Source organism: Mustela erminea, chromosome 20 (genome assembly GCF_009829155.1).
Source record: "Mustela erminea isolate mMusErm1 chromosome 20, mMusErm1.Pri, whole genome shotgun sequence".
NCBI classification, from domain to species: domain Eukaryota; kingdom Metazoa; phylum Chordata; class Mammalia; order Carnivora; family Mustelidae; genus Mustela; species Mustela erminea.
This window is the reverse complement of record NC_045633.1, coordinates 20,598,622-20,620,971: the sequence shown is the minus strand read 5'-3', so window position 1 is coordinate 20,620,971 and position 22,350 is coordinate 20,598,622. Positions and strand designations below refer to the sequence as shown.

At 54.4% G+C, this 22,350-nt stretch overlaps 1 protein-coding gene across 2 annotated transcripts in view; it reads right to left on the bottom strand.

Moving 5' to 3' along the window:
- The window catches only part of LOC116581472 (mitochondrial import inner membrane translocase subunit TIM16), a 65,232-nt gene extending 45,544 nt beyond the window's left edge, over window positions 1-19,688 (bottom strand). For both annotated transcript variants that reach the window (XM_032328649.1, XM_032328647.1), the window contains exons 1-6: window positions 19,512-19,688; window positions 17,166-17,262; window positions 16,004-16,078; window positions 12,256-12,326; window positions 11,680-11,863; window positions 8,836-8,912 (exon numbers count right to left, since the gene is read on the bottom strand). In XM_032328649.1, the coding sequence (XP_032184540.1) occupies window positions 8,836-8,912; window positions 11,680-11,863; window positions 12,256-12,326; window positions 16,004-16,078; window positions 17,166-17,262; window positions 19,512-19,571 (564 nt within the window). In that variant the 5' untranslated portion in view covers window positions 19,572-19,688. The remainder of the gene's footprint in view (window positions 1-8,835; window positions 8,913-11,679; window positions 11,864-12,255; window positions 12,327-16,003; window positions 16,079-17,165; window positions 17,263-19,511) is intronic.
- Between the last annotated feature and the right edge of the window lie 2,662 nt (window positions 19,689-22,350).

Here is a 22,350-nt window from a genome sequence, read left to right as displayed (position 1 = left end):
GCCTGATGTGGAACTCATTCCCAGGACTCCAGGATCATGACCTGAGCCGAAGGCAGTCTCTTAACCAAATGAGACACCCAGGCGCCTGGCAAGGACTTTTTAGATACAACACTGAAAGTATGACCTGTGAAAGATAAAACTGGATTTCATTAAAATCATACACTTCTGGTCCACAGAGACACTGTTAAAACAATGAAAAGACAAGCCACAGACTGGGAGAAAATACTTGCAGGCACGTATCTGAGAGAAGACTTGTATCCCAAATATACAAAGAACATTAAAAACTCAAAAATAAGAAAACAACCCAATTAAAAAAGTGGGCAAAATGGGGTGCCTGGGTGGCTCAGTGGATTAAGCCTCTGCCTTTGGTTCAGGATATGATCCCAGGGTCCTGGGATCGAGCCCTGCATGGGGCTCTCTGCTCAGCGGTGAGCCTGTTTCCCCCTTCTCTCTCTGCCTGCCTCTCTGCCTACTTGTGATCTCTCTCTCTGTCAAATAAATAAATAAAATCTTTTTTTAAAAAAAGTGGTTAAAAGACCTGAATGAAAACCCCACCAAAAAAGACACACAAAATGAAAAGTGAACACATGAAAAGATGTTTAATATCACATCTCATAGGGAATTATAAACTTAAACAACAGTGAATTACCACGCCACACCTATTAGAATGGCTAAAATTTTTAAAAATGGTATCATCAGGGGACGCCTGGGTGGCTCAGTTGGTTGGACGACTGCCTTCGGCTCAGGTCATGATCCCGGAGTCCCGGGATCGAGTCCCGCATCAGGCTTCCAGCTCCATGGGGAGTCTGCTTCTCTCTCTGACCTTCTCCTCGTTCATGCTCTCTCTCACTGTCTCTCTCTCAAGTAAATAAATAAAATCTTAAAAAAAAAAAAATGGTATCATCAGATGCTGGCAAGATTACGGAGAAACAGAAACTCTTATTTGCTGATTGGAATACAAATGGAACAGCAACTTTAGAAGCCAGCCTGGCAGCTTCTTAGAAAGCCAGAAATACTCTTGGGCCGCCTGGGTGGCTCAGTCGGTTAAGCGTCTGCCTTCAGCTCAGCTCATGATCTCAGGGTCTTGGGATCCAGTCCTGCATGGAGCCCCACATTGAGCCCCTCGTCAAGCCCCGCCTCAGGCTCCACGCTCAGTGGGGAGTCCGCTTGCCTCACTCCTTCTGCCTTTTCCCCGCGCTTGTATGAGCACACGCGTGCTCTCTCTCTCTCTCAAACAAAATATTTTAAAAGGAACTTATGCCCGTATAAATGTTTAGGACACTTTTAAAGTTGCAAAGAAGTGGAAGCCATCAGCACGTCCCTCAACAGCAGAAAAGATCAGCTGTGGTGCATTCACACAATGGAATACTGTGCAGTGATAAAGAGAAGGACTAAGAGGCCAAACCATAAAACTTCTAGAAGAAGGCCTAGGTAAAGAGCTTCACGATGTCAGATTTGGTAATGATTTCCTGCACAGGACACTAAAAGCACGGGGAACAAAAGCAAAAACAGACAAGCGGGACTACAACAAACTTAACTTTTGTTCCTCAAAGGATGCAATCAGCAGAGTTAAGAGTCATCCAAAGGGAATGGAGAAGACTACGGCAGATCATGTCTCTGATAAGGGATTAGTATCCAGAACAAACAAAGAATTCGTACAGCCACAAAAAAGTTAAATAGCTCACTTTAAAAAACGGGCAAAGGACTTGAACAGATAATTCTCCAAAGGTAGACCAATGGCCAAGAAATATACAGAAAGATGTTTACCATCACTAATCGTCAGAGGAACGCAAAGTAAAACCACAACGCAATGATCACCTCACACCCGTTAGAATGGCGCCTGTCAAAAACTCAGGAAACAAGCGTTGGCGAGGACTTGGAAAAGTGGGAACCCTCGTGGTACAGCCACTGTGGAAAACAATGTGAGAGTTCCTCAAGAAAGTAAAAATAGAATTCCCTTATGACCCGGCAATTCCACTGTGAGTACCTCCCCCAGGGAAGTAAAAAGAGGGTCACGTTATCATTCACAGCACTCACGGCAGCGTTCTGCACAACGGCTGACAGGCAGGGGCCACCCGAGTGTCCTCTGACAGAGGAGTGCGCAAACACAAGTACGGGGGAATATTATACAGCCGGGAAAAAGTTCCCATCCCATGCCACAACACAGACGAACCTGGAGGACATTTTGGTAAATGACACCAGCCAGTCACAAAAAGACGAATAGTATATGGGTCCACCTATGGGAGGTGTCTAAGCAGGTCCACATCACAGATATGGAGTGGAGAATGGTGCTTACTGAAGGCAGGGGCTGGGGGGTGGCAAAGGGAAGCTGTTGTTTAATGGGTATGGGTATGGGGTTTCAGTTCAGGAGATCTGCTGCACAGCAATGTAAGTAAACTTCACCTAACTGTCTACTTAAAAAGGGTTAAGACGGTAGAGGCGCCTGGGTGGCTCAGTGGGTTGAGGCCTCTGCCTTCGGCTCAGGTCATGATCCCAGGGTCCTGGGATCGAGCCTCACATCGGGCTCTCTGCTCGGCAGGGAACCTGCTTTCTCCTCTCTCTGCCTGCCTCTCTGCCTACTTGTGATCTCTGTCTGTCAAATGAATAAATAAAATCTTTAAAAAAAAAAAAAAAGGGTTAAGATGGTAAATTTTATGATGTGTTTTTTACCACCATAAAGAAATAGCCGCCAGCCCACCAAAAGACAGGAAACGCCCATAAATGTACATTACTAAGTTAAAGACGCCAATCTGGAGAGGCTGTATGTTGTGTGATTCCAGCAGTATGACATTAGGGAAAAGGCAAATCTCACAAAGATAGCAAAGGAGTTGGTGGTTGCCAGTGGTTCGGGAGACGGAGGGAGGGATGGGGTGAAGCCCAGGGCACTTTTAGGGCAGAGCAGCGATTCTGCACAATGTTGTCATGTGGACGGCTGATGTCCTGCACTTGTGGAAACCCCTACAATGCAACACCAAGAGTGAAGCCTCTTGTAAACTCCAGCCTTTAGTTAATGTGGCAAAATTGGTTTAACCATAACAGACACAGCATCCCAACCAACATGAGACCAGATGGGAGGAGGACGGATATGGGAACTCTTGTACTGTCTGCTTGGTTTCTGCCTGGTTCCAGCCCAGGTGCTCGGGAGGCAGGGCTACAAACAGTCCGTGCCCAGTACTGGACTCTGCAACCCACAAGTGGTCACGGGAACTGCGGAGAGAAACTCAGACCTGAGACGAACCTCCAAGGACAAGCAGAGCTTGCACTGGGAAGGGGAAAGTATTCACAGGAAGTGGAAATGCATGAACGAAGATGTGGAAGCAGGAAGTTGCTGACATGTGATGTGAAGGGGAAGACAAGGCCAAGACTAGGTGGTGGGAATGGAGGGGGCGGTGGGTGAGAGCACAACTGGAGAAGGGGGGGGCCAGCCCAGAGGCCTCGAAAGCCCGGCCTCCCCTGGCAGACCAGTCCCAGGTCTCCCTGATGCACCTGGTGGGATCCCAGGGCTCTTGGGTCACTCCTGGTAAAGTCCTCACAGCTGCCGTTCACTGAGCACTTGCCCTGTGCCACGTGGGAAGCAGGCCCAGGCCAGGAACCAGCTGACTGTGCAGCAGCACCAGTCCACGCCACTCCACAGCTCTGCAGGAGGATGCGATGTCGAGACAGACAGAAGAGGACAGAGAGACACACAGGACCAAAACAAGCAGAAAGAACAATGAAACACGGAGCAAGACGGAGAGAGAAGACCACTAGAGATGGAGAACAGAGACGGGACAGCAAGAGGCAGAGAATAGGGAGAGACAGTGAGACTGTGAGAGACAAAGGATCTTGAGAGATGGTGGGCAAGACAGAATGCCTCTTTGTGGTGCCGGGCTGGCTCAGTCGGTGGACTATGCGACTCTTGAGCTCAGGGCTGTGAGTTTGGGCCCCACACTGGGTAACACAGTATGTGGAAATAAAATATAGAAAGAAAGAAAGAAAGAAAATATATTGGGGAACCTGGGTGGCTCAGTGGGTTAAAACCTCTGCATTTGGCTCAGGTCATGGTCTCAGGGTCCTGGGATCGAGCCCTGTGCATCAGGTTCTTTGCTCGGCAGGGAGTCTGCTTCCCCCCCCTCTTCCTGACTCTCTGCCTACTTGTGATGTCTGTCAAATAAATAAATAAAATCTTTTAAATAAATAGATAAAAAAGAAAGAAAATATAGAAAGGAAAAAAAGAAAAAAGAAAGAGAAGATGCCTCCTGGCAGCAAAGGCCACTCACTCCCAGCTAAGCAACAGAGCCCCATGGAGAGCCCAAGGGCCTGGGTTTGGACACCAGCTCCACCACCTACGGGCTCGGTGATGTGGGCAAACCCCTGAGGCTTAAGAGGATCACTGATGGCAGCACCTCTCACGGGTCAAAGTCCCAATTCTTGCCACACTGGGTACTCCCCAAAGGCAGCCGGGCCAGCAAATGCCGGAGCTCGACACTGGATCCACACCAGGGGTCACACTTGGCGCCAGAGACTGGGCCACGGCAGGGTGGGTATAGCACTGGGCTATGGAGGGGCACATACCCCTGGGCTCACAGGCGCGACCAGAGCACGCCCACTGAGAGCACAGCTGGTTGGACTATCCGTGAGGCCAGCGCGCCCCCTAGCGGCTGCCTGCCTTTCCCTTAGTGGGAAGAGCTGGGAAGGGAGCAGAAGGGGCTTCTGTGGGACCTGGAGGGAATCACGGGTCCTGGGAGGCAGAAGCAGACAGCCAGGTGGGAAACGGTGTGCAGAGCGGGAGGCTCTGGGAGGAAGCAGAGTGTTTCCCATACCCCACCTGACTCAGGCAGCGCTGTGTGTAAACCCAGAGCCAGTTTGCAACCACTGGCGAAGGAGGGCGCAGGCTCCTGCCTGCTGAGGGCGGGCCCCCTCACTGGCTCCGTCAATGCTCAGGATGAGCCCATGGGCACCTCCTTTTGATCTGCAGTCACGGGGTTGCCTCCCCTTCTGCACCATTCCCCATAGGTTTTTGCATTTGACACACCCATCCAGGACCCTGAGGATACCCCTTAAAACAGAAGCGGGTGGCAGTGAACGCAGGACTCTGGTGCCCCAAGACAGCGCTGGCAGGTCATGAGAGTGGCAGTCACACCCTGCTGGGCCAGCGTCCCCTCCAGGACACTGCACCCTGACAACGGCATCGTAAGGTACTGTGTCCCCACAGGGAAAGCCCCTAGGTCCAGGAACAGTGTGGAGAGTGGGGGTGCTGGGGGAGGGCTCCACTCCAGGGACCCACTCGGGAAATCTGTGTTGTTCCTCCCTACAACTTTAGGTTCCCTGGGTCTAGAGGGGACGAGGAGTTCCTCTGCATTGAGCTGTGTGGCCTCACCACACTTATTCTTCCTCCAGGGACACCGGCAGGCAAGAAGCTGAGTCATCACGCCAGTAGGAAGGGGCAGGACACAACAGGGCTTTCTCAGCTGGGTAGCTCTTCATCCCACCTCACCCTCTGAACTAGGTGGTAAATGGGGCTCCGATCCCTGGGGAGAGGGGCTGGACAGCTCCTGAACACTTCCTCAGTCAACCCTGCACATGAAATCCCCACACCTGACAGCCTCTTCCCCACACTCTGGGTCCTCCTCCCTGCTCCACCATACCCTCCTGGGAAATCACGCCTACCTCCTCCTGTCTGTCACCTAACCACCAAGGCCTGACTCCAGCACCGCCCCCTCTCCCGGGAGCTGCAATGCTCCTTACCATTTCCCCATGTCCCATCCTGTCCCACCGCCACGGTGCCATCTGACCACGCCACCCCCTCATGCCGCATCCCCCACACACCACACCCACTGCTCTCACCTGGCCTTGTACTTGCCCTCAGCCCACCCCACCTCCCGTGGACTGTAGCTGCCTGCAGCTCCTCCTGTGGACACTCCACACCCGGCCGCCGTCTAATGCAGCAGAAACCCCGGGAGACATCCCTGCGTCCTAATCCATCTTTATGGAGCCACAGCAAAAACCGAATCAACCACACTGGGCTGTGAGCTCTGTGAAAGGAAGGTGCCTCTCCGACTGCTCCATAGGCACCCCAAGAAACAAAAATCTATATACAAATATATTCAGACGTTACAACCTATGAAACGAGTAAATTGGTAAACTTATACGATAAGGTCTTTTATATGTTTGTTCCATTACTGGTGAAACGAAGAACTCATTTTTATGCAGAACAGAAAGGGCAGGGTGGAGAACCTGGGGGCGTGACCTCCACACATACAGAGAGACATGCCTCAGAAGGGATCAGAGAGAGATGTCAAAATGGTGACTGGTACGGCCCCTGGGGGGAGGATCACAGGTGATAATTTTTTCTTTACTTTTCCACTGCTCTCTCAAGTTAGTGAAACAAGTACAAACGACTGCACTTTGGTCACCATAAAGCAAGAATTTCCCGACCGTCTTCTTCCGCCCCTCCAGGTCTCCTTCTGTGCGCCTCTCTCTCTCACACCAGCGAAGGGTGTGGAAATGCAGGGCAGGGAGGACTTCTCACTGGAGGGGGAGGGGGAGGTCCCAACCCTGTCCCCTCCTCCTCAATGAGGGCAGGCCCAACCTCATTGTCTCTGGGAAGCCTTGCTCTCCTGTATGGAGACTGAGTAAGAGAACCACACTGCCTTCCAGCAGGGGCTCCTTCGGGGCTGGCAGCCCCATGGACCGCAGAGCATAGGCCAATGTCTAGAACCTACTGTCTGATGAACTGAATGGGGGGAAAAGCTGATTAAAAAAACTGGGGTGGGGGGGTTTATGGTGCCTGGGTGACTCAGTCGATTTGAGCATCCAACTTGTTTTTTTTTTAAGATTTTATTTATTTATTCGACAGACAGATCACAAGTAGGCAGAGAGGCAGGCAGAGAGAGCGGGGGAAGCAGGCTCCCCACCGGCAGAGAGCCTGATGCAGGGCTCAACCCCAGGACCCTAGGATCATGATCTGAGCCGAAGGCAGAGGCCTTAACCCACTGAGCCACCCAGGCACCCCAGCATCCAACTTTTGATTTCAGCTCAGGTCATTATCTCAAGGTCCGAAGATCGAGCCTTGCATCGGGCTCCGAGCCTTGCATCGGGCTCCCAGCTCAGCGTGGAATCTGCTTGACATTCTCTCTCTCCTTCTGCCCCCCTCCACTTGTGTACTCTCACTCTCTAAAATCAGTCGATAGTCTTAAAAAAAAAAAAACCCTGGGAAACGGGTGTTCTGAGAAAGCACAGAAGTGTGTAAACAGGATCCCCAAGTATGGAGACCCCACATTTTCTCTGTAAGAGAAGCCCCCCGTGCCTCCCCCCGACAGCTAGCCGCCAGAGGAGCCTTCGCAGACTCTGCCATCTTCCCATCCTTCATGAGTGGCTCTAAGACACAGCACATCCCCAGAAGTCCCGAAGATCACCCATCTCCCCAAATCCAACAGATCAGCGTTATTCACCCCCAGCAGACTCTTCCAGAGGTCCCCAGCCACCTCCCTCAGGGACCCTGTTGCCCTGGGCCTAGGGGCATAGACTGTCAGCCTGTCTCGGCTTCTGTCCTGCCACAGGGTGGCTCCTTGCTTCTGCTGCACAGATTCTGACCCTTTCTCCAGGCTCACTCTACCACCCTCCTCTCACCCTCCTCTCTCCTGCTTGGGGGACACCCCTCTTTCCCCTGGTAGGTGTCCTGCAATGCAGATGCCACCTGTCCTCCCACCCTCAGCTCACATGGATGCCCAGAGCTCCAGACTATGACATTCCAGGCCCCCGCTAGCCTAGAGGCCGAGAATTACCCCTAGAAGCTCCCTGTCTGGACGGCAGGCCTCCCCTCCAAACTGCAACCCTGGAACCAGCCTCATGACCCCCCCAAACCTCACCCCAGCCAGCACCAGCCCATGTCCCCTCCATGTCCCCCAAACCTCTCTGCATCAACCCATCTGCCTCCCCCAGGAGGTGGCCTACCAACCCTTTTAGGTACCGCCCATCCCTACAATGTTCTGTCCACACTGCAACTGGGAAGCTTTCAAAATACCAATCTGCTCACTTCACGCCACGGCCCCTCTCTGGCTTTAAACATCCCAGGTTCTCCTACTGCTTCTACGGTAACAAGTGTCACCCTGTGCACAAGCCTCCAGCCTCGCCCACTGCTCTCTGCCCCCAGCCCCTTCTAGGCCTACATCTATCGCTACTCTGCCCAACTCTCCCCATCCAACCCCAGTAACCCTCCCTTCCCAGGCCCCTGCCTGAGACCAAGCCCCCGGTCTCTCTATCAGCTCAGAGCTCCTCGTGTCCCTCTCTCAGAGCCCTGTCACAGTTCACACTGATCTTTTCATCTGTATGATGCCTTAGGCCATGTTGGCTACTCTCACCAGCAGGGGACCCGGTGGGCACAGGGCCTGGCATCAGTGAGGACCCAGAGGCCTGCTGACTGCATGTGGGGGCCGGCACCACGCCCTGTGCATGGCTGCTGCTCGACACAACCCTCTGGGAAGGACAGTGGTGTGGACAAAGCACACAGCAGTCCGATGAGGTGGGCTGAGGGTGGAGGGGAGCCAAACACAGACACCAGGGTTGGGGGTGGGGCTAGCACGGGACCTAATTTGAGCCCCGATCTGATAGGGACCCCATATCCTAGTAGCAAAGAGGTGTGAGGGTTTCCAGATGCAGATGTGAAGCTGAAAGTGAGAGCAGCTAAGGTGGGGAGAGGAGATTCACAAATGCTCCTGGCCTAAGCGCTTTCCTGACCGGTAAATATCGCCAAGCCCGCCAGGGACAGCCCAGGACATGCGGTCCCCAGCGTGATATCCCCGCACAGAGCCGGCACGCCTCAGTCCATACCACGGGCATTTCCCCAAGACTTACCTTGCATGTCGTGCCCACCAGGGCTCCGTCCCGGCTCCAGACAACACCCTGCACCAGGTCCCCATGGGCCGCCAGCTCTGCAGAGAAGCAGCAAGGTCAGGAGGGGGTCCAAGGTCTCCCCACGCTGTCCCAGGCAATGGGGGCACCAGGTAAGTGGGCACAGGAGGGCCCAGCTCAGGTGCCCAGGGCGGAGGCAGCAGCTGCAAGCTCTCTCTTGAGTGGGAGGAGCAAGGCCAGCATCTTCCTCCACCATCTCCCTGCACTGCGCATAGACTTCTTCCTTCAGCCCTGCCCACATCGGACCACACTTCTACTCTAAAACCTTCTGAGTCTCCCTACCCTCACTCAGCCCAGCTCTCACGCCCCACCTAGGCTAACGTCCAGTCACTCACCAACACAGCCCGACTGAGTCACACCAGCTCGTGGCCAGGACACACACATTTCCACCCCAGGCCTCTGCTTGGGCCATCCTTGCTCCTCCCCCAGCATGACAGTTTTAAAATATGCCCACGAATTATCGGATGCTCGTTCTATTAGATGTTGCACGGTCTCCCCACAAAAAGATGCTGGGATGCCTGGCTGGCAATGTTAGAAGAGCATGTGACTTCTTGGTCTCAGGGTTGGGAGTTCGAGCCCCACACTGGGTAGAGAGATTACTTAAAAATAAATAAATAAATAAACTTAAAAGGAAAAAAAAAAAGATGCTGACGTCCTAACCCTCAGCACCCATGCCGTACCTTTCTTTGAAAACAGTCTTTTTAGAAGATCAGCTTAAGCTGATATTGTTCAGGATGGGTCCTAGTCCAGTAGGACTGGTCCTCGTGGAAAAGGAAACATGGATGCACAGTCAGACGTGCACAGGAAGAAGACAGGGAGAAGACACCACATACAAACCGAGGGATGCCTGGAGGGGCCTGGGACAGACTCGCCCTCATTGCCCTCAGAAGGTGCCACCGTGCCCGGACCCCTGGGTTCCAGACTTCCACTCTCCAGACTGTGAGACAGGAAGTCTCTGTGACTTGAAGTCATCCAGGTTGTGGTGCTTTCATTACGGCAGCCCTCGGGCTCCAAGGCACGCTCTCTTCCAAATGTGGAGCCCCATTCCCTCCCCCTTGAGTGGAGCCGGGCTTAGTAACTCGTTTCTACTGAAGACAGTCAAGAGCACATGGAGGTGTGTGACTTGCAAAGCTGGGCCATGGAAGGCACTGCCGCTTCCTCCCTGCTCCCTGCCCCGTGGTGGTCCACCAGAGGCAGCCAGCCTCAGGCTGTGGGGGCAGCCCAGGGAGGGGCCCGGTGGCGGGGACTGAGATGTTCTCCTCATAGCCAGCACCGTGTCTGCAAACCCTCTGAGAAACGGAGCCTCCTGCCTCAGTCAAGTCTCCTGATGAGGAAGCCAATGTCTCAGTCACAACCTCGTAAGAGACCCTGAGCTGGGACCACCCAGCTGAGCAGCTCCTGAATCTCTGACCCTCAGAAAATGTGAGATAATAAATGTTCATAAATATTCTAAGCCTCTATGTCCTGGGATAATTGGTTCTGCGGTAGCAGATAACCGCTCTGCCCGGGCTTCCTCCCCCGGGACTAACCTAGGCCCTGCTGCCCACGTGCTCCATAGGCTGGACCCCATTGTTTAACCTCATCTGTGACATGGGAATGGCAACGGTGGCCTGTGGAACCACTGTTGGCAGGAAGGCCTCAGCACTGTCCAGGGCTGAGAGGGCTCGAGACACAGCAGTTACAGCTGGGTGATCTCCTACTGACAGACTGCCTGGTGACCGTCCCCTCTGCTTCAAAGGCCAGACCGGTCTCCTGGATGGTACCAGGAGCTGGGTAATTCACAGTACCGGCGGCCCTCAGTTGCCCCCTTGGTCCCAGCCCCAGAGGTAGGGATCTCACCTCGGTGAGCCTGACCCATGCTGGATGCTCCCCAGACAGCCCTATAAGGCAAGGCTGTCCTTTAGCTCTCGGAGCCCTGTGTCTTTGCCCGAAACAGGGCATGCGCGTATCAGGGCCTCGGCAGAAATGACACCGGGGCATCACCACAGAACGCCAGGCCTCCGCATGGGTCACAGGGTCACAACCATTCGCTGAGGAATCTGACCCAAAGCTGTCATCATCTGTGCTGGTCTGAATGTTTGTGTCCCCCCCACACTGAAGCCTAACTCCCGCTGGGACGGGGTCTGGAGGCAGGGCCTCAGAGAGGTGACCGGGTCACGAGGGTGGAGCCTCCTGAGCCACATCAGTGACCTTATAAGAGGTCCTGAGAGCCCCCTCGTCCCTTCTGCCAGGTAGGACAAAGCACTGGAACAGCCATCAGTGACCCGGAAGCAGGTTCTCACGAAACACCGAGTTGGCTGGCACCCTGACCTTGGACCTCCAGGCTCCAGAGCCACGAGTAATGAATTCTGTTGTTTGTTTGTAAGGCACCCTGGCTGCGGGGGCGGCTTAGAGCAGCCAGACTTGGAACGCACCAAGACAGGCTCAGCCGTGAAAACCAGTGGAGAAGCCTCGGGGAAGGGGTTGCAAGACAGCAGAACCCTCGTCTGGCAGAGAGGCAGCCAGAAGTTTGCTTTCAAAACTGAACCGACATAACACTCAAGAAGCAACACTAAGAAAGGTACTTGGGCATACGGAGGAAAAACAATTTCACGAAATGAAAACACATGCCTACAGGAAGTGGGACGGAGCATTTGGGATACGTCTGCTAGACTCTCACCACCTTTCCTATCACTGACACACGAGCCGTTAACACGTATCCTGGAATTCACGTTAAGGAACACAGAGGGCGACAGCGTGCCGTCCGGACGGGGGCTGCCCGGGGAGGGCGGCCAGTGCGGCCCGTACCTGTGAGGGGCTGCTTCTTGGCCACGTCCCAGAGCTTCACGGCCGTGCCCGCTGCACTCACCAGGACGCCGTCAGCGGTGGGATGGAACTGCAGCCCATCCACCTGCACGGGCTCCGGGCCCAGCACCAGCCCAGGCACCGAGGGCAGCGCCTGGCCAGTGGCAGGCAGGCGCCACAGCTTCACCTGCGGGAAGGAGGAAGTCCGTGAGCCCAGGCGGTGGTACTTGGGCACAGGGACCATGTATCCCATGAGAAGACAAGGTAATCCAGCCCAAGATTGCAGCATGTCATCGGGGGTGCGGGTGTGGGGAGGGGCAGAGACATGGGGCAGGGGCTCTGGTCCATCCCTTCCAGTGTCCCACACCACCCCAGCCCTGCTCTCCTCAGGCAGCCCAGCAACGGGACAGCAAGTCAGGGCCACAACTCCTGCCAAAGTCACGGGAGCATGCTGGAGCCATTGTAGGCTGAGGAACTGAGGCTCTGGGCTAACCCAGCTCTGGAGGCCTGTGCAGGAGCCAAGGGCCCTGGAGGGTACTGGGAGGGACATCAAGCAGCTCATCCAGCAGGTCCACTCACCGTCCTGTCAGCTGAACCCGTGGCCAGGAGGAAGTCATCAAAGGGAGAGAAGTCCAAGTCTGTGACCAGGTCTGTAGGAAAGCAATGGCTGACACAGGCCTGGCGAGAACTTCCCAGAATTTCGGTTCCAGCCCAATAGGATATCTCCCCAAGGTGAGGAACCACAGCCCGGGATTTCAGAGGTGGGGACAACTCCGCCCACATGGTGGCAGGCTGAAAGTCCAGGAGGAAAGTCACACTGGAAATTCCCGCCTGTGATACACATCCCCCAGGATAGGCAAAGAGGCCCTGGCATCAGGAGGTCAGCACGATGACAGGCAGGAAGCTCCTCAAAACCCCAAGCACCTGCATTTGCCCCAGATCCAGAACCCAGTGCAGGGCCCGGCCTGCAAATGTGTGAAAGAATGCGAGTGTCAACCCACGAGGGATTCACGAGATGGACAGACACCACCCAGCCCTGACAGACCCTCAGCACCGCCCCAGCGAGACACACACGCGTCTCTGCAGACAGAGCAAGAGGTGGGCTGAGTGCGGGGCCTCTCAGGTCAGGGCTCAGGGCAGCTTCATGGAGGAGACGCGGGGAGCCCTGAAGAACGTGCAGGACTAGAACAGGTCAAAACATCAGGGACATCAGGGAAGCCGGCATCTGGGTGACACGTGCAAGCTTGGAGTTCTCTGCCCCTCGAGACTGCACCGGGGGGGTGGGGGGCCACAGTGTATCTGATCCAAGGATGAGCGACTGGCTTCTCTCTTAAGGGAATTAAACCAGGAATTGGGAGGCCTCGTGACAGGGTGCCTCAGGGACTGGCCTGGGTGGGGTGGAGGGCAGCCAGCCGGGAGGGAGCCTTCGGCTCCCGTGCCAGGACCCTCCGCAGGCCTGCATGTCCAGCTGCTCCTTCGGTTTTGGAAATTCCCCAGGCCTTCAGCTCTGGAAGCTCTCCTCTAAATCCCTTTTTGGCCAAAGCAAGCTGGAGTTGGTCTCAGTTCTTTGCAACCCAAGAACCAGAGCTGCTCACCTCTGGAAGGCCAGGAGGGGGAGACAGGGACACACAGAGTGAGCCACAGCCCTGAGGGGAAACCCCCATTTCCTGAATCTCAGGAGGAGGGTGAGGAGGTCAGGGCTCAGTGTGGGGGGTGGCAGGGAACTATGAGCATTCTGGCCAGGCTTGCATCACCAGAGGAAGGAGCAGAGCGACTATCTCTGCGGCCTGCCTCCACTGGGGGTCAAGCAAGTCTGTGTTCCTCTCAGGCCACAGCCAGACTCCAGGCATCCCAGCCAGAACAGAAAAGAGAAGGGGCAGATGAAGACAGGCACCCCTTGGGACAGTCCTGGTCTGGATTCCTGGAAGCCCTGCCACCCTGACTGTGGGGTCTGCACGGGACAGGGCAGGGCAGGGCAGGGCCCAGCTGGGTGCCGCAGCCAGCATGAACAAGCTGGCGTCCCCGAGGGAACAAGAACCAGGGACATGGTCAACCTGAGTACTCAGCTGGCTGGCAGGCCTGTGTCCTTTGCATGCATTTATCTCATCAAATCCTCACAGCGACCCCTCAGGATGGCACTGTGGTGTGATCCCCAACAGGGGGGATGAGGACGTGAGCACAGAAGGGGTTTAAGTAACTTGCCCAGAGCCACACAGCTAAGAAAGGACAAGGCTGGGCGGTCAGTCTGGTTTCAGAACCTATTCCCTCAGCACAGCACTACACTACCCTTCCCAGGTTGGAGCAAGTCCCCAGCCACCCCACAGCCCAGACCACAGGAACACTCTGAAACACCTCCCAGCCCCCTGCTGCCTGGGCAGCTGGGCTGAAGGGCACCTGGCCCTGAGCCAGGAGGCAGAAGGCACCCCCGAAAGGCAGGGGAGCAATAAGAGGCCAGCCCACCGCACTCTCCCCCCTACTGGTGGCACCTTAGAGGGCAGACTGGTGCCTGCTGCTTCGAAGGCAGGTTCTGAGGAACTAGAGGTGCCCCCCATGCAGCGTTCCAGCAAGGCTGTGAATAGCTGAGGCCACAGGGAGCTATACCCGATCAAAAGAGGCCTGCTCCAGCTTCTCCTCGAAGGCCCCCCAGTAATGGGGCTCGTTACCCAGCAGGCACCAGCAACCTGGGGCAGCTCCCTGAGGGGTAACATGCATCAAGAATACAGGGCTCAGGGCCGCCTGAGTGGCTCAGTTGTTAGGTGTCTGCCTTCGACTCAGTTCATGATCCCAGGGTCCTGGGATGGAGCCCCGCATTGGGCTCCCTGCTCCCCAGGAAGTCTGCTTCTCGGCTGCTTGCCACTTCCCATGCTTGTGCTCTCGCTTTCTCTCTCTGTCAAATAAATAAATCTTTAAAAAATAACAAAAACTTTCTTCAGGAAGGTGTAAGAATGGATGAGAAAGCAGACTCTTGCCATGCATTACAACAAAGATGAATCTCAGAAGGTTATGCTAAGTGAAAGAAGCCAGATTTGAGAGACTCCACGCAGTGTGATTCCATTTATGAGAAATGTCCAGAAAAGGCCGGGCCGTAGAGCAAAAGCTGGCAAACGTTTGCTGCAAAGGGTGAGGCGGTGAATACTTGAGGGCTTGGGGGCCATATGGTCTCTGTCACACCTCCTCAACTCTGTGGTTGCTGGGAGAAAGCAGTCACAGGCTGAATGCCAATGAAGAGGGTGGCTGTGTCCCCAAAAACGCTATTTACAAAGACAGGCAGCTGGCCAGACTTGGTAGCTCAGAGACCCTGGCCGCAGAGCCAGAAAGTAGATCAGCTGGAGCCCAGGGCTTCGGAGCCGGAGGTGGAAACGGATTAACCGCAAAGGGGCAGGAAGATCCTCTGGGGAATCGTTCTAAAATTGGGTTTTGGATGCCCAATTCTGTCACTTCCATAAGAGTCATTGAGCTCCTCACTCAAAACAAGTCACATCAATGGTACGTAAACGATGCCTCAATAAAGTCGTGAAAGGCTTTCAGAAAGAACGAGATGAGAAGGTGTAGATATCGTGTTTAGCACACCGAGGGCTCTCAACCAGGCTTCACCACGGTTACTTAATTGGCTGCTGTCCTCATCAGCTGGACCCCGACACTGAGCCGCACACTCAGACTGGGGACCTAGGGCCAGCCCTCTTCCTTCCCCCCAGGCAGCCTAGCAGGGGCAGGAACGCAAGCCAAAGGGGCTGGCCCGCAGCCGCAGCAGCAGCTGGACAGGGAGCGAAGAGGCAGCTGGGCCAGGGCTGCCGCAGCCCAGGGAGAGCGAGCTGTTCCCTCGGAGCGGGCGGGCTGCCAGGTGGGCTGCCAGTCGCCCCCAGAAGCAGCTGTGGCTCACAAAAGCTCTCTTTGTGAGGCCCCATCTCCAGCCCTGAAGCACGGACAGCCCCCTCCTAGAAGGGTGTTGAGCAGCCTGGCTGAGGAGGAGGCCTGGTGGTGAGGGGTGGTCTGCTGGGCTCCAGTAGAAGACGCAGGGCTAAGAACCCCAGAGGGTTGAGTCTGCCACAGTGCACTCCACGGCATCAGCCTGGAGCCTGGTGCTGGCCGGGCCCGTCCCCGTCCTCTCAGGTGGGCGACCTGGAGCACTCAGGTTCCCCTCTCTCTGCCCAGGTGGAATTCTCAACCAGGACCCAGCGTTCCAATATGGACACTGTACAAAGGCAGAGCAAGGTATAGTAGGAGGGACTTCTCCAATCATGGGACTGTGGCTTCAGGTGAGTATGAGTCCCTGCACCCAGGGAGGGAGGAGCAAGTTCTAGACTTTTTTGATCCAGTCTCCACTCACCTGAATGGCAGCCAAGGTAGGTCACGTGTCTCTTGTCCTCTCCTTGGCCTTCCAAAGGCACGATGCCCAGCACACCTGTCAAACACATGTGGGCTTCTGACTTCAGTCCTAATGGGAACTGTCTGCTGCCCAGGGCACCCAGAGGACAGGAGACCCAAAAGCTCAGCCTTAGACCTTCCCAGAGCCTCCACCAATCATAAGACAATATCCCCCTGGACACAGTGATTGATCCAAGATTATTTTCTTTTCCTATGAAAGAACATGTGACATCAGATGTTCAGAACATATTGAAGAGATTGTCTCTTTTTCACATTGTAGGTCATATGGGATCAGCTTAGGGCCACCAGTGGCCAATTTCCCCAGCTTTACTTGAGAAAGAAGCCATCATCCAAGGGCAGCAGAGCTCAAGAAAAGGACACAGGTCAGGGCCGATGGCATGTGTGAGCCTCTGGATACGGCTCTGCCCAAAGCCTCTGCATGTCTTATTTACAGCAGCCGAAGAACTATCTGAATTTTGTTTAACTCAGTTTGATGTCCAAGTCATCACTAGTGACCAAAAAGTCCCAACTAACATAGGGGAGCTTTTCAAATCTTGGTGTTCCTATTGACTCCAGACAATCCCAGACCCCCAGATAAGGAATGGCTAGCATATGGGGATAGCTGAAAACAAAGAGGATAGTCCTCTCCTTGTCATCCTGGCCAATCTGTTAAAAACCATAACCAGGGACGCCTGGGTAACACGGTCAGTTAAGCATCTGACGTTTGGTTTCGGCTCTGGTCATGATCTCAGGGTCCTGGGATCGAGCTCCATGTTGGACACCATGCTCAGTGTGGAATCTGCTTGACATTCTCTCTCTCCTTCTCCCTCTCCCCCTCCCACTCATACTGTCTGTCTCACTCAAATAAATTAAAAAAAGAAAAAACAAAAAAACCCCACAGGCATTGTGGTTTATACAAAGTATGTGTATATAACCGCATCAAAATCAATCCATTTCTGCACACTGACCACTTTGTAGGGGTCTAAGGCCCTGCAGGGTGTTGACCTCTGACCCCCACAAGGAGTCTTCAAGCCTCCAGTCTGAAATGAGCCTGCCCTTCCTCCCCATCCTTATTAGGCTGACAATGTCTAAATGTCCATCCACATCCATGTCCAGCTCCCTACCTGGACGGTCAGAGTTAAATGCAATCAAGTGACAGCTGGATTTGATCTGGTTCCCACATGAGGGTGTGGTTCCTGCACGAATGTCACTGATCCAGGCCTGAAAATAAAGAAAAGAATTGTGACAGCCAGGTCTCTGCTCATAACTAAGGCAGGGGCTGCACAATTAGAAATGCATTTCTTTGGATCTAACCCTGTGCCCACTCACATACTCCCTTAGGATATGCAAAATATTACTGAAATGATAACCTCAATCATAGCAGAGTAATTTGGTCTATTAAATCAGTTCTCTGATAAGGGGGAGAAGACTGTCAGAAGGGAAGCTCTGCATAAATGTAGTCAAGAGGCCAGGGGTTATTCCTGTTAAAAGGGAGAGAGAAAAGCAGAGAAAGCAGAAGTGAGCACCTAAAACAGAAGACAGACTCAACTTCCTCCAGGGCATGGCCGAAGGCCTCCCCCAAGCACAGGGGTCTCCTTGCAAGCCCCAGGAGAAAACACTCAAGCTCAGAAAGGGGAAGAATCAAGGCCTCTCCACAAGGTCTCACAGAAAGGTGAACATTGCACCCCCAAGAGAAGGCAATAATGTTAAAACCCCCACATACAGAAGGCAAAGGAGCACTCGTTCTGAAACTAAAGACCAGCAAGGTCCAAATGTTTTCTCTGTTGGTATCAAAGCACTGCATGACACTCATCTCGGCCACCTGAAAACTGAACACCCTTGTTTCCCAACCTACCCATCCACAGTGCACCAGAAACCGCCTCTCCCATGCAAGTTTCTATTTCAATTTTTACCTGCGTTATCATCTTGCATTATTTCATGTTTACTGTACAAACAGAGTGATAGGAAATAACCTTTAAAAGGAGAACAGATCACCTGTCCTCCCATCTCCCGACCCTAAACTGTTTAAACCTTTCTCTGTAATCCCTGGTCCCATGCTCATCTGTTTACTTTGCTGGACTATGGCCTACCTGGAACAAGCCCCAAAGCCCACTGAGTATACTCCAGACCCATAAAGGAGTGCTTACTGCACGCAGAAGGACGGTATATTAATGCAAATCTGAGCACCTCTCCACCCCTTGCTTTGCTTTCAACCTTTTAGTACAATGGTTCTCCACTGCATTCAGAAACAACCCAACTTCTTCCTGTGGCCCTCGAACTCTACAGGACTGCTCTGGACCATCTGACAGCCTGCTTCCCCATCACTGCCCTCCATCCACCCTGGCCCACTTTCCAGGCTCCTTCCCACCCCACTCTTCTCACAGCTGGCTGCTTCTCACCCTCCTGGCCTCAGCTTAAATGTCACCTTCTTCCCTGGAGCCTTCCCTGACTACTGTATGGATATTAACCTCCACGTGGCCATTCATCTCCATCTCCATCCCAGCCCTTCCTGTGTGTTCTTTGGGGCACTTACTAAAACTTGCAGCGCCCTTGCAGGCATGTCTGCTTGCTGGATGTCTCCCTCACAAGACTGTTAGCAGTAGAGAGGAAGTCAAGTGCTGTGGTGTTCACAGTTGTGGTTCCAGGAGCACACGGAAGTACAGAGGAAATACTGTCCAGAGGATGAAAACTGGGCTTCTGCCCCAGTACCCTGCTGTGCGTTTGCTCCTGATGGGGTTACTAGAGGTCAGCTCCTAAACCTTCCAAATAATACTGGGAGCAGCAGAGCAGGACTGGCATCATCACCTCTGAAGCACACCCCTCATGAGGCCGGCTGCCGTTCCGGGGGGTCCAAGGCGCCCCAACACCTGGCTCAGCTCTTCCTCTGGGCTCAACCTCCTCCGGCTTCCCCAGACCCCACCCAACCCTGGCAGCATCACCCCAGTAAGAGAAGAGCTGCTCTTGCGCCAGCCCTGAGAGAAGGAAGCGCCGGCGGAAACCCGAGGGAGGGGCGCGCCTCTGACTGAGGGGCTCCCGCTCTTCGGCTGACACACCCGGACTCGTCAAGGCCAGCGGAGAGAGCGGCATCTCTCCCGTACCCAAGCACCGGGAAGGGCCGACCGGGGCGGCAGGGAGGAGCTGGTGCCAGCAGCGCCCGAGCCGCGGTCCCCGGCGAGGCCGACCGGAAGCCGAGAAGGCAGGCAGCCTTGCAGGCCTCAGGCCTCGGCGAGGCTGAGCGGGCTACACCGCTTCGGGGGTCCCGGGGCGAGGCGGGCGAGCCCGCGGACCGCGGCGTTCACCGAGCGGTCAGAGAGGGACCCGGCCAGGGATCGCCTGATTCTGTCCTCCGAGTGCGACGGAATAGCCGGGCCCGGGCCTGAAGGGGGCGCCCCCGGGCAGACGGGCTCAGGGGTCCCCGAGCGGGGCCCGGGGTAGGGGGAGGGGCGCAGGGACCCGAGGGCAGGGCTTACCTCGCGGCGGGACGGCCGGGCCTCCGTGTGTCGGAACTTGGACACCTTGAAGCGGCTCATGGCGACGAGGACGGCGGCGGGTGCAGCTTCGAGGACCCGGGCGTCGGCTCTCAGGTGCACGGACAGCAGCCGCGACTCCCGCCGCCTCCGGCCCCACCCGCTCGCGGCCGCTCGCGGCCACGCCCAGGCAAGCCCCCGGCCAATCCCAGCCCGCTCCGGCCCACCGGGCTCCGCCCCGGGCATTTCTTCCCCGGCGGGAGCGCCGCCGGCCCCGCCCCGCAACCAATCGCCGCGAGGCCGCCAGGCGGGGCCACGCCCCAATGCCGGCGGGCTGGCCGCGCGGGCGGGGAGGTCACGTGCGGCGCGCTGTCCGCCCCCGACCTCGCGGGGCGCGCGCGGGGGCTGGGGGCACAGTCCCGGTTTTGTAGTCGGGCATTTTTCCGGAGGGCGGCTCTCCAGCGTCCCGGGCTCGGCCTACGCCGGGCAGAGAAGGGGCAGAAGTAGACTAGCTCCATTTCGGACACGGGGACCACGCTCAGGACAGAGGAACCGCTGGCCGCGGTCACACAGATAGCGGGTGGCAGCGGGGAAAGGAAGGGGAGCTCAGGTCTGACGCACATCCCTATCGCTGGGCTTACTCCAGCGCCTCCGCGTCCCACTCCTGCTTAGGCCAGGTGGACTGAGGGCAAGGGCGCGGCCTTCAGCATCCCCGCATTAGGGCATGTCTTGGCGCAGGCCTTGGGCGCCATAGGGCAGGACTGACACCTGCAATGAAAGCAAGTATGATTTAGAGATAAACGGAAAGGCAGAAACTTGAGAGAAATGGAGAATAACTTCCAGAGCGCCGCTGCCCCACCAATGACTCGCTTAGTCCCCAGACAACTCAGGAAGAAAAGAGAACGACTTCATTTCACCTGGGGCCATTCATTCCACAAGTATATTTCTCTTTGCTTTGAAAGCGAACTCCAGAATGCGCTTTCTGCTTGAGAACAGGCAGAACACCTGCTCAGGCGTGTCTGTAAAAAGGACTTTGATCCGAGGAATGCCAATGATTGCTGCAAAAATTTCCAGAGCCTGTGGCAGAGGAGAGCCTATCCGGAGGTACCTGCCCACAGGGTGATTCTGAAGAAGTTTGCGGTCGTGGAGGGTACCAGCCGACCCCCAGATGCAAGTTCTTTTTTTCAGTTTTCACAACTAAACTGTGAAGTCTCAAAGGCTACTTCCTACCTGTATCCTACCCAGTGAATTAAGAGCGACTTTGATCTCCATAAACTGAAAATAAATAAGAGGCCAGTGGAGTGGACTGAGGCCTGGGATTTGGAATTCTGAGCAGTCCATCAGCCACTGGATACAGCTTTCTCCGGGGAGCCTACACTTGGAACTCTGGAATTCCAGCAGGGTCCGCAGTGTTGTCTCATAGTTGTGGTGTTTGATTACTGCTGATATTGCTGCTTTTTTTTTTTTTTTAAGATTTTTTAATTTATTTGTCAGAGAGAGAGAGCGAACACAGGCAGACAGAATGGCAGGCAGAGGCAGAGGGAGAAGCAGACTCCCTGCCGAGCAAGGAGCCCGATGTGGGACTCGATCCCAGGACGCTGGGATCATAAGCCACCCAGGCGTCCCTGATATTGCTTCTTTTAAAATCAACAACAACAGCAAAAAAAAAAAGTGGATAAAAAAATTATATGTATATATGTATACATATATATATGATTTATAATTTTTAAGTGTACAGTTCAGTAGTATTAGGGACATTCACAGTGTTGGGCAACAGGTATCCAGAACCTTTTCAAGCAACACTGAGACTCTGTACTCATCAAACAACAGCCCTTCGTTGCTCCTTCCCACCAGCCCCTGGTAACCACCATTCTACTTTCTATTAGTTTGACTACTTTATGTATGCATTCACTTTTTAAGTTTCATTTTTTTTTTAAGAGGTTCTTTTTTTTTTTTTAAGATTTTGTTTATTTATTTGAGAGAGCGAGAGAGAGATCACAAGTAGGCAGAGAGAGAGGAGGAAGCAGGCTCCCTGCTGAGCAGAGAGCCCGATGCGGGGCTCGAACCCAGGACCCTGAGACCATGACCTGAGCCGAAGGCAGAGGCTCAACCCACTGAGGGAGGGAACCCAAGCAGGGGGATTGGGAGAGGGAGAAGCAGGCTTCTCTCTGAGCAGGGAGCCCGATGTGGGGCTTGATCCCAGGACCTTGGGATCATGACCCAAGCCAAAGGCAAATGTTTAACGACTGAGCCACCTAGGCACGCCTATAATTACAGTTTTTTAATTTTTTAATTTAATTTTTTTTTAAGATTTATTTATTTATTTGACAGAGAGAGATCACAAGTAGGCAGAGGCAGGCAGAGAAAGAAAGGAGGAGGAAGCAGGCTCTCTGCTTGGCAGAGATGCGGAACTTGATCCCAGGACACTGAGATCATGACCTGAGCTGAAGGCAGAGGCTTAACCCACTGAGACACCCAGGCGCCCAATTACAGGTTTTTTTTTAAGATTTTATTTATTTATTTGACAGAGAGAGATCACAAGTAGGCAGAGAGGCAGGCAAAGACAGAGGGGGAAAGCAGGCTCCCCGCCAAGCAGAGAGCCCGATGCAGGGCTTCATCCCAGGACCCCGAGATCATGACCCGAGCTGAAGGCAGAGGCCTAACCCACTGAGCCACCCAGGCGCCCCTAGAATTACAATTATTAATAGTTTAATACCATCTGTTACTATAGATTGTTTAACTCCATGGTATGCAGTAACCTCTTTTTGCATCAACAGTATTTGACTTATAACATCCCAGGAAGGGGACACTCAGACATTATGCATTGCAATTCACATGTAAA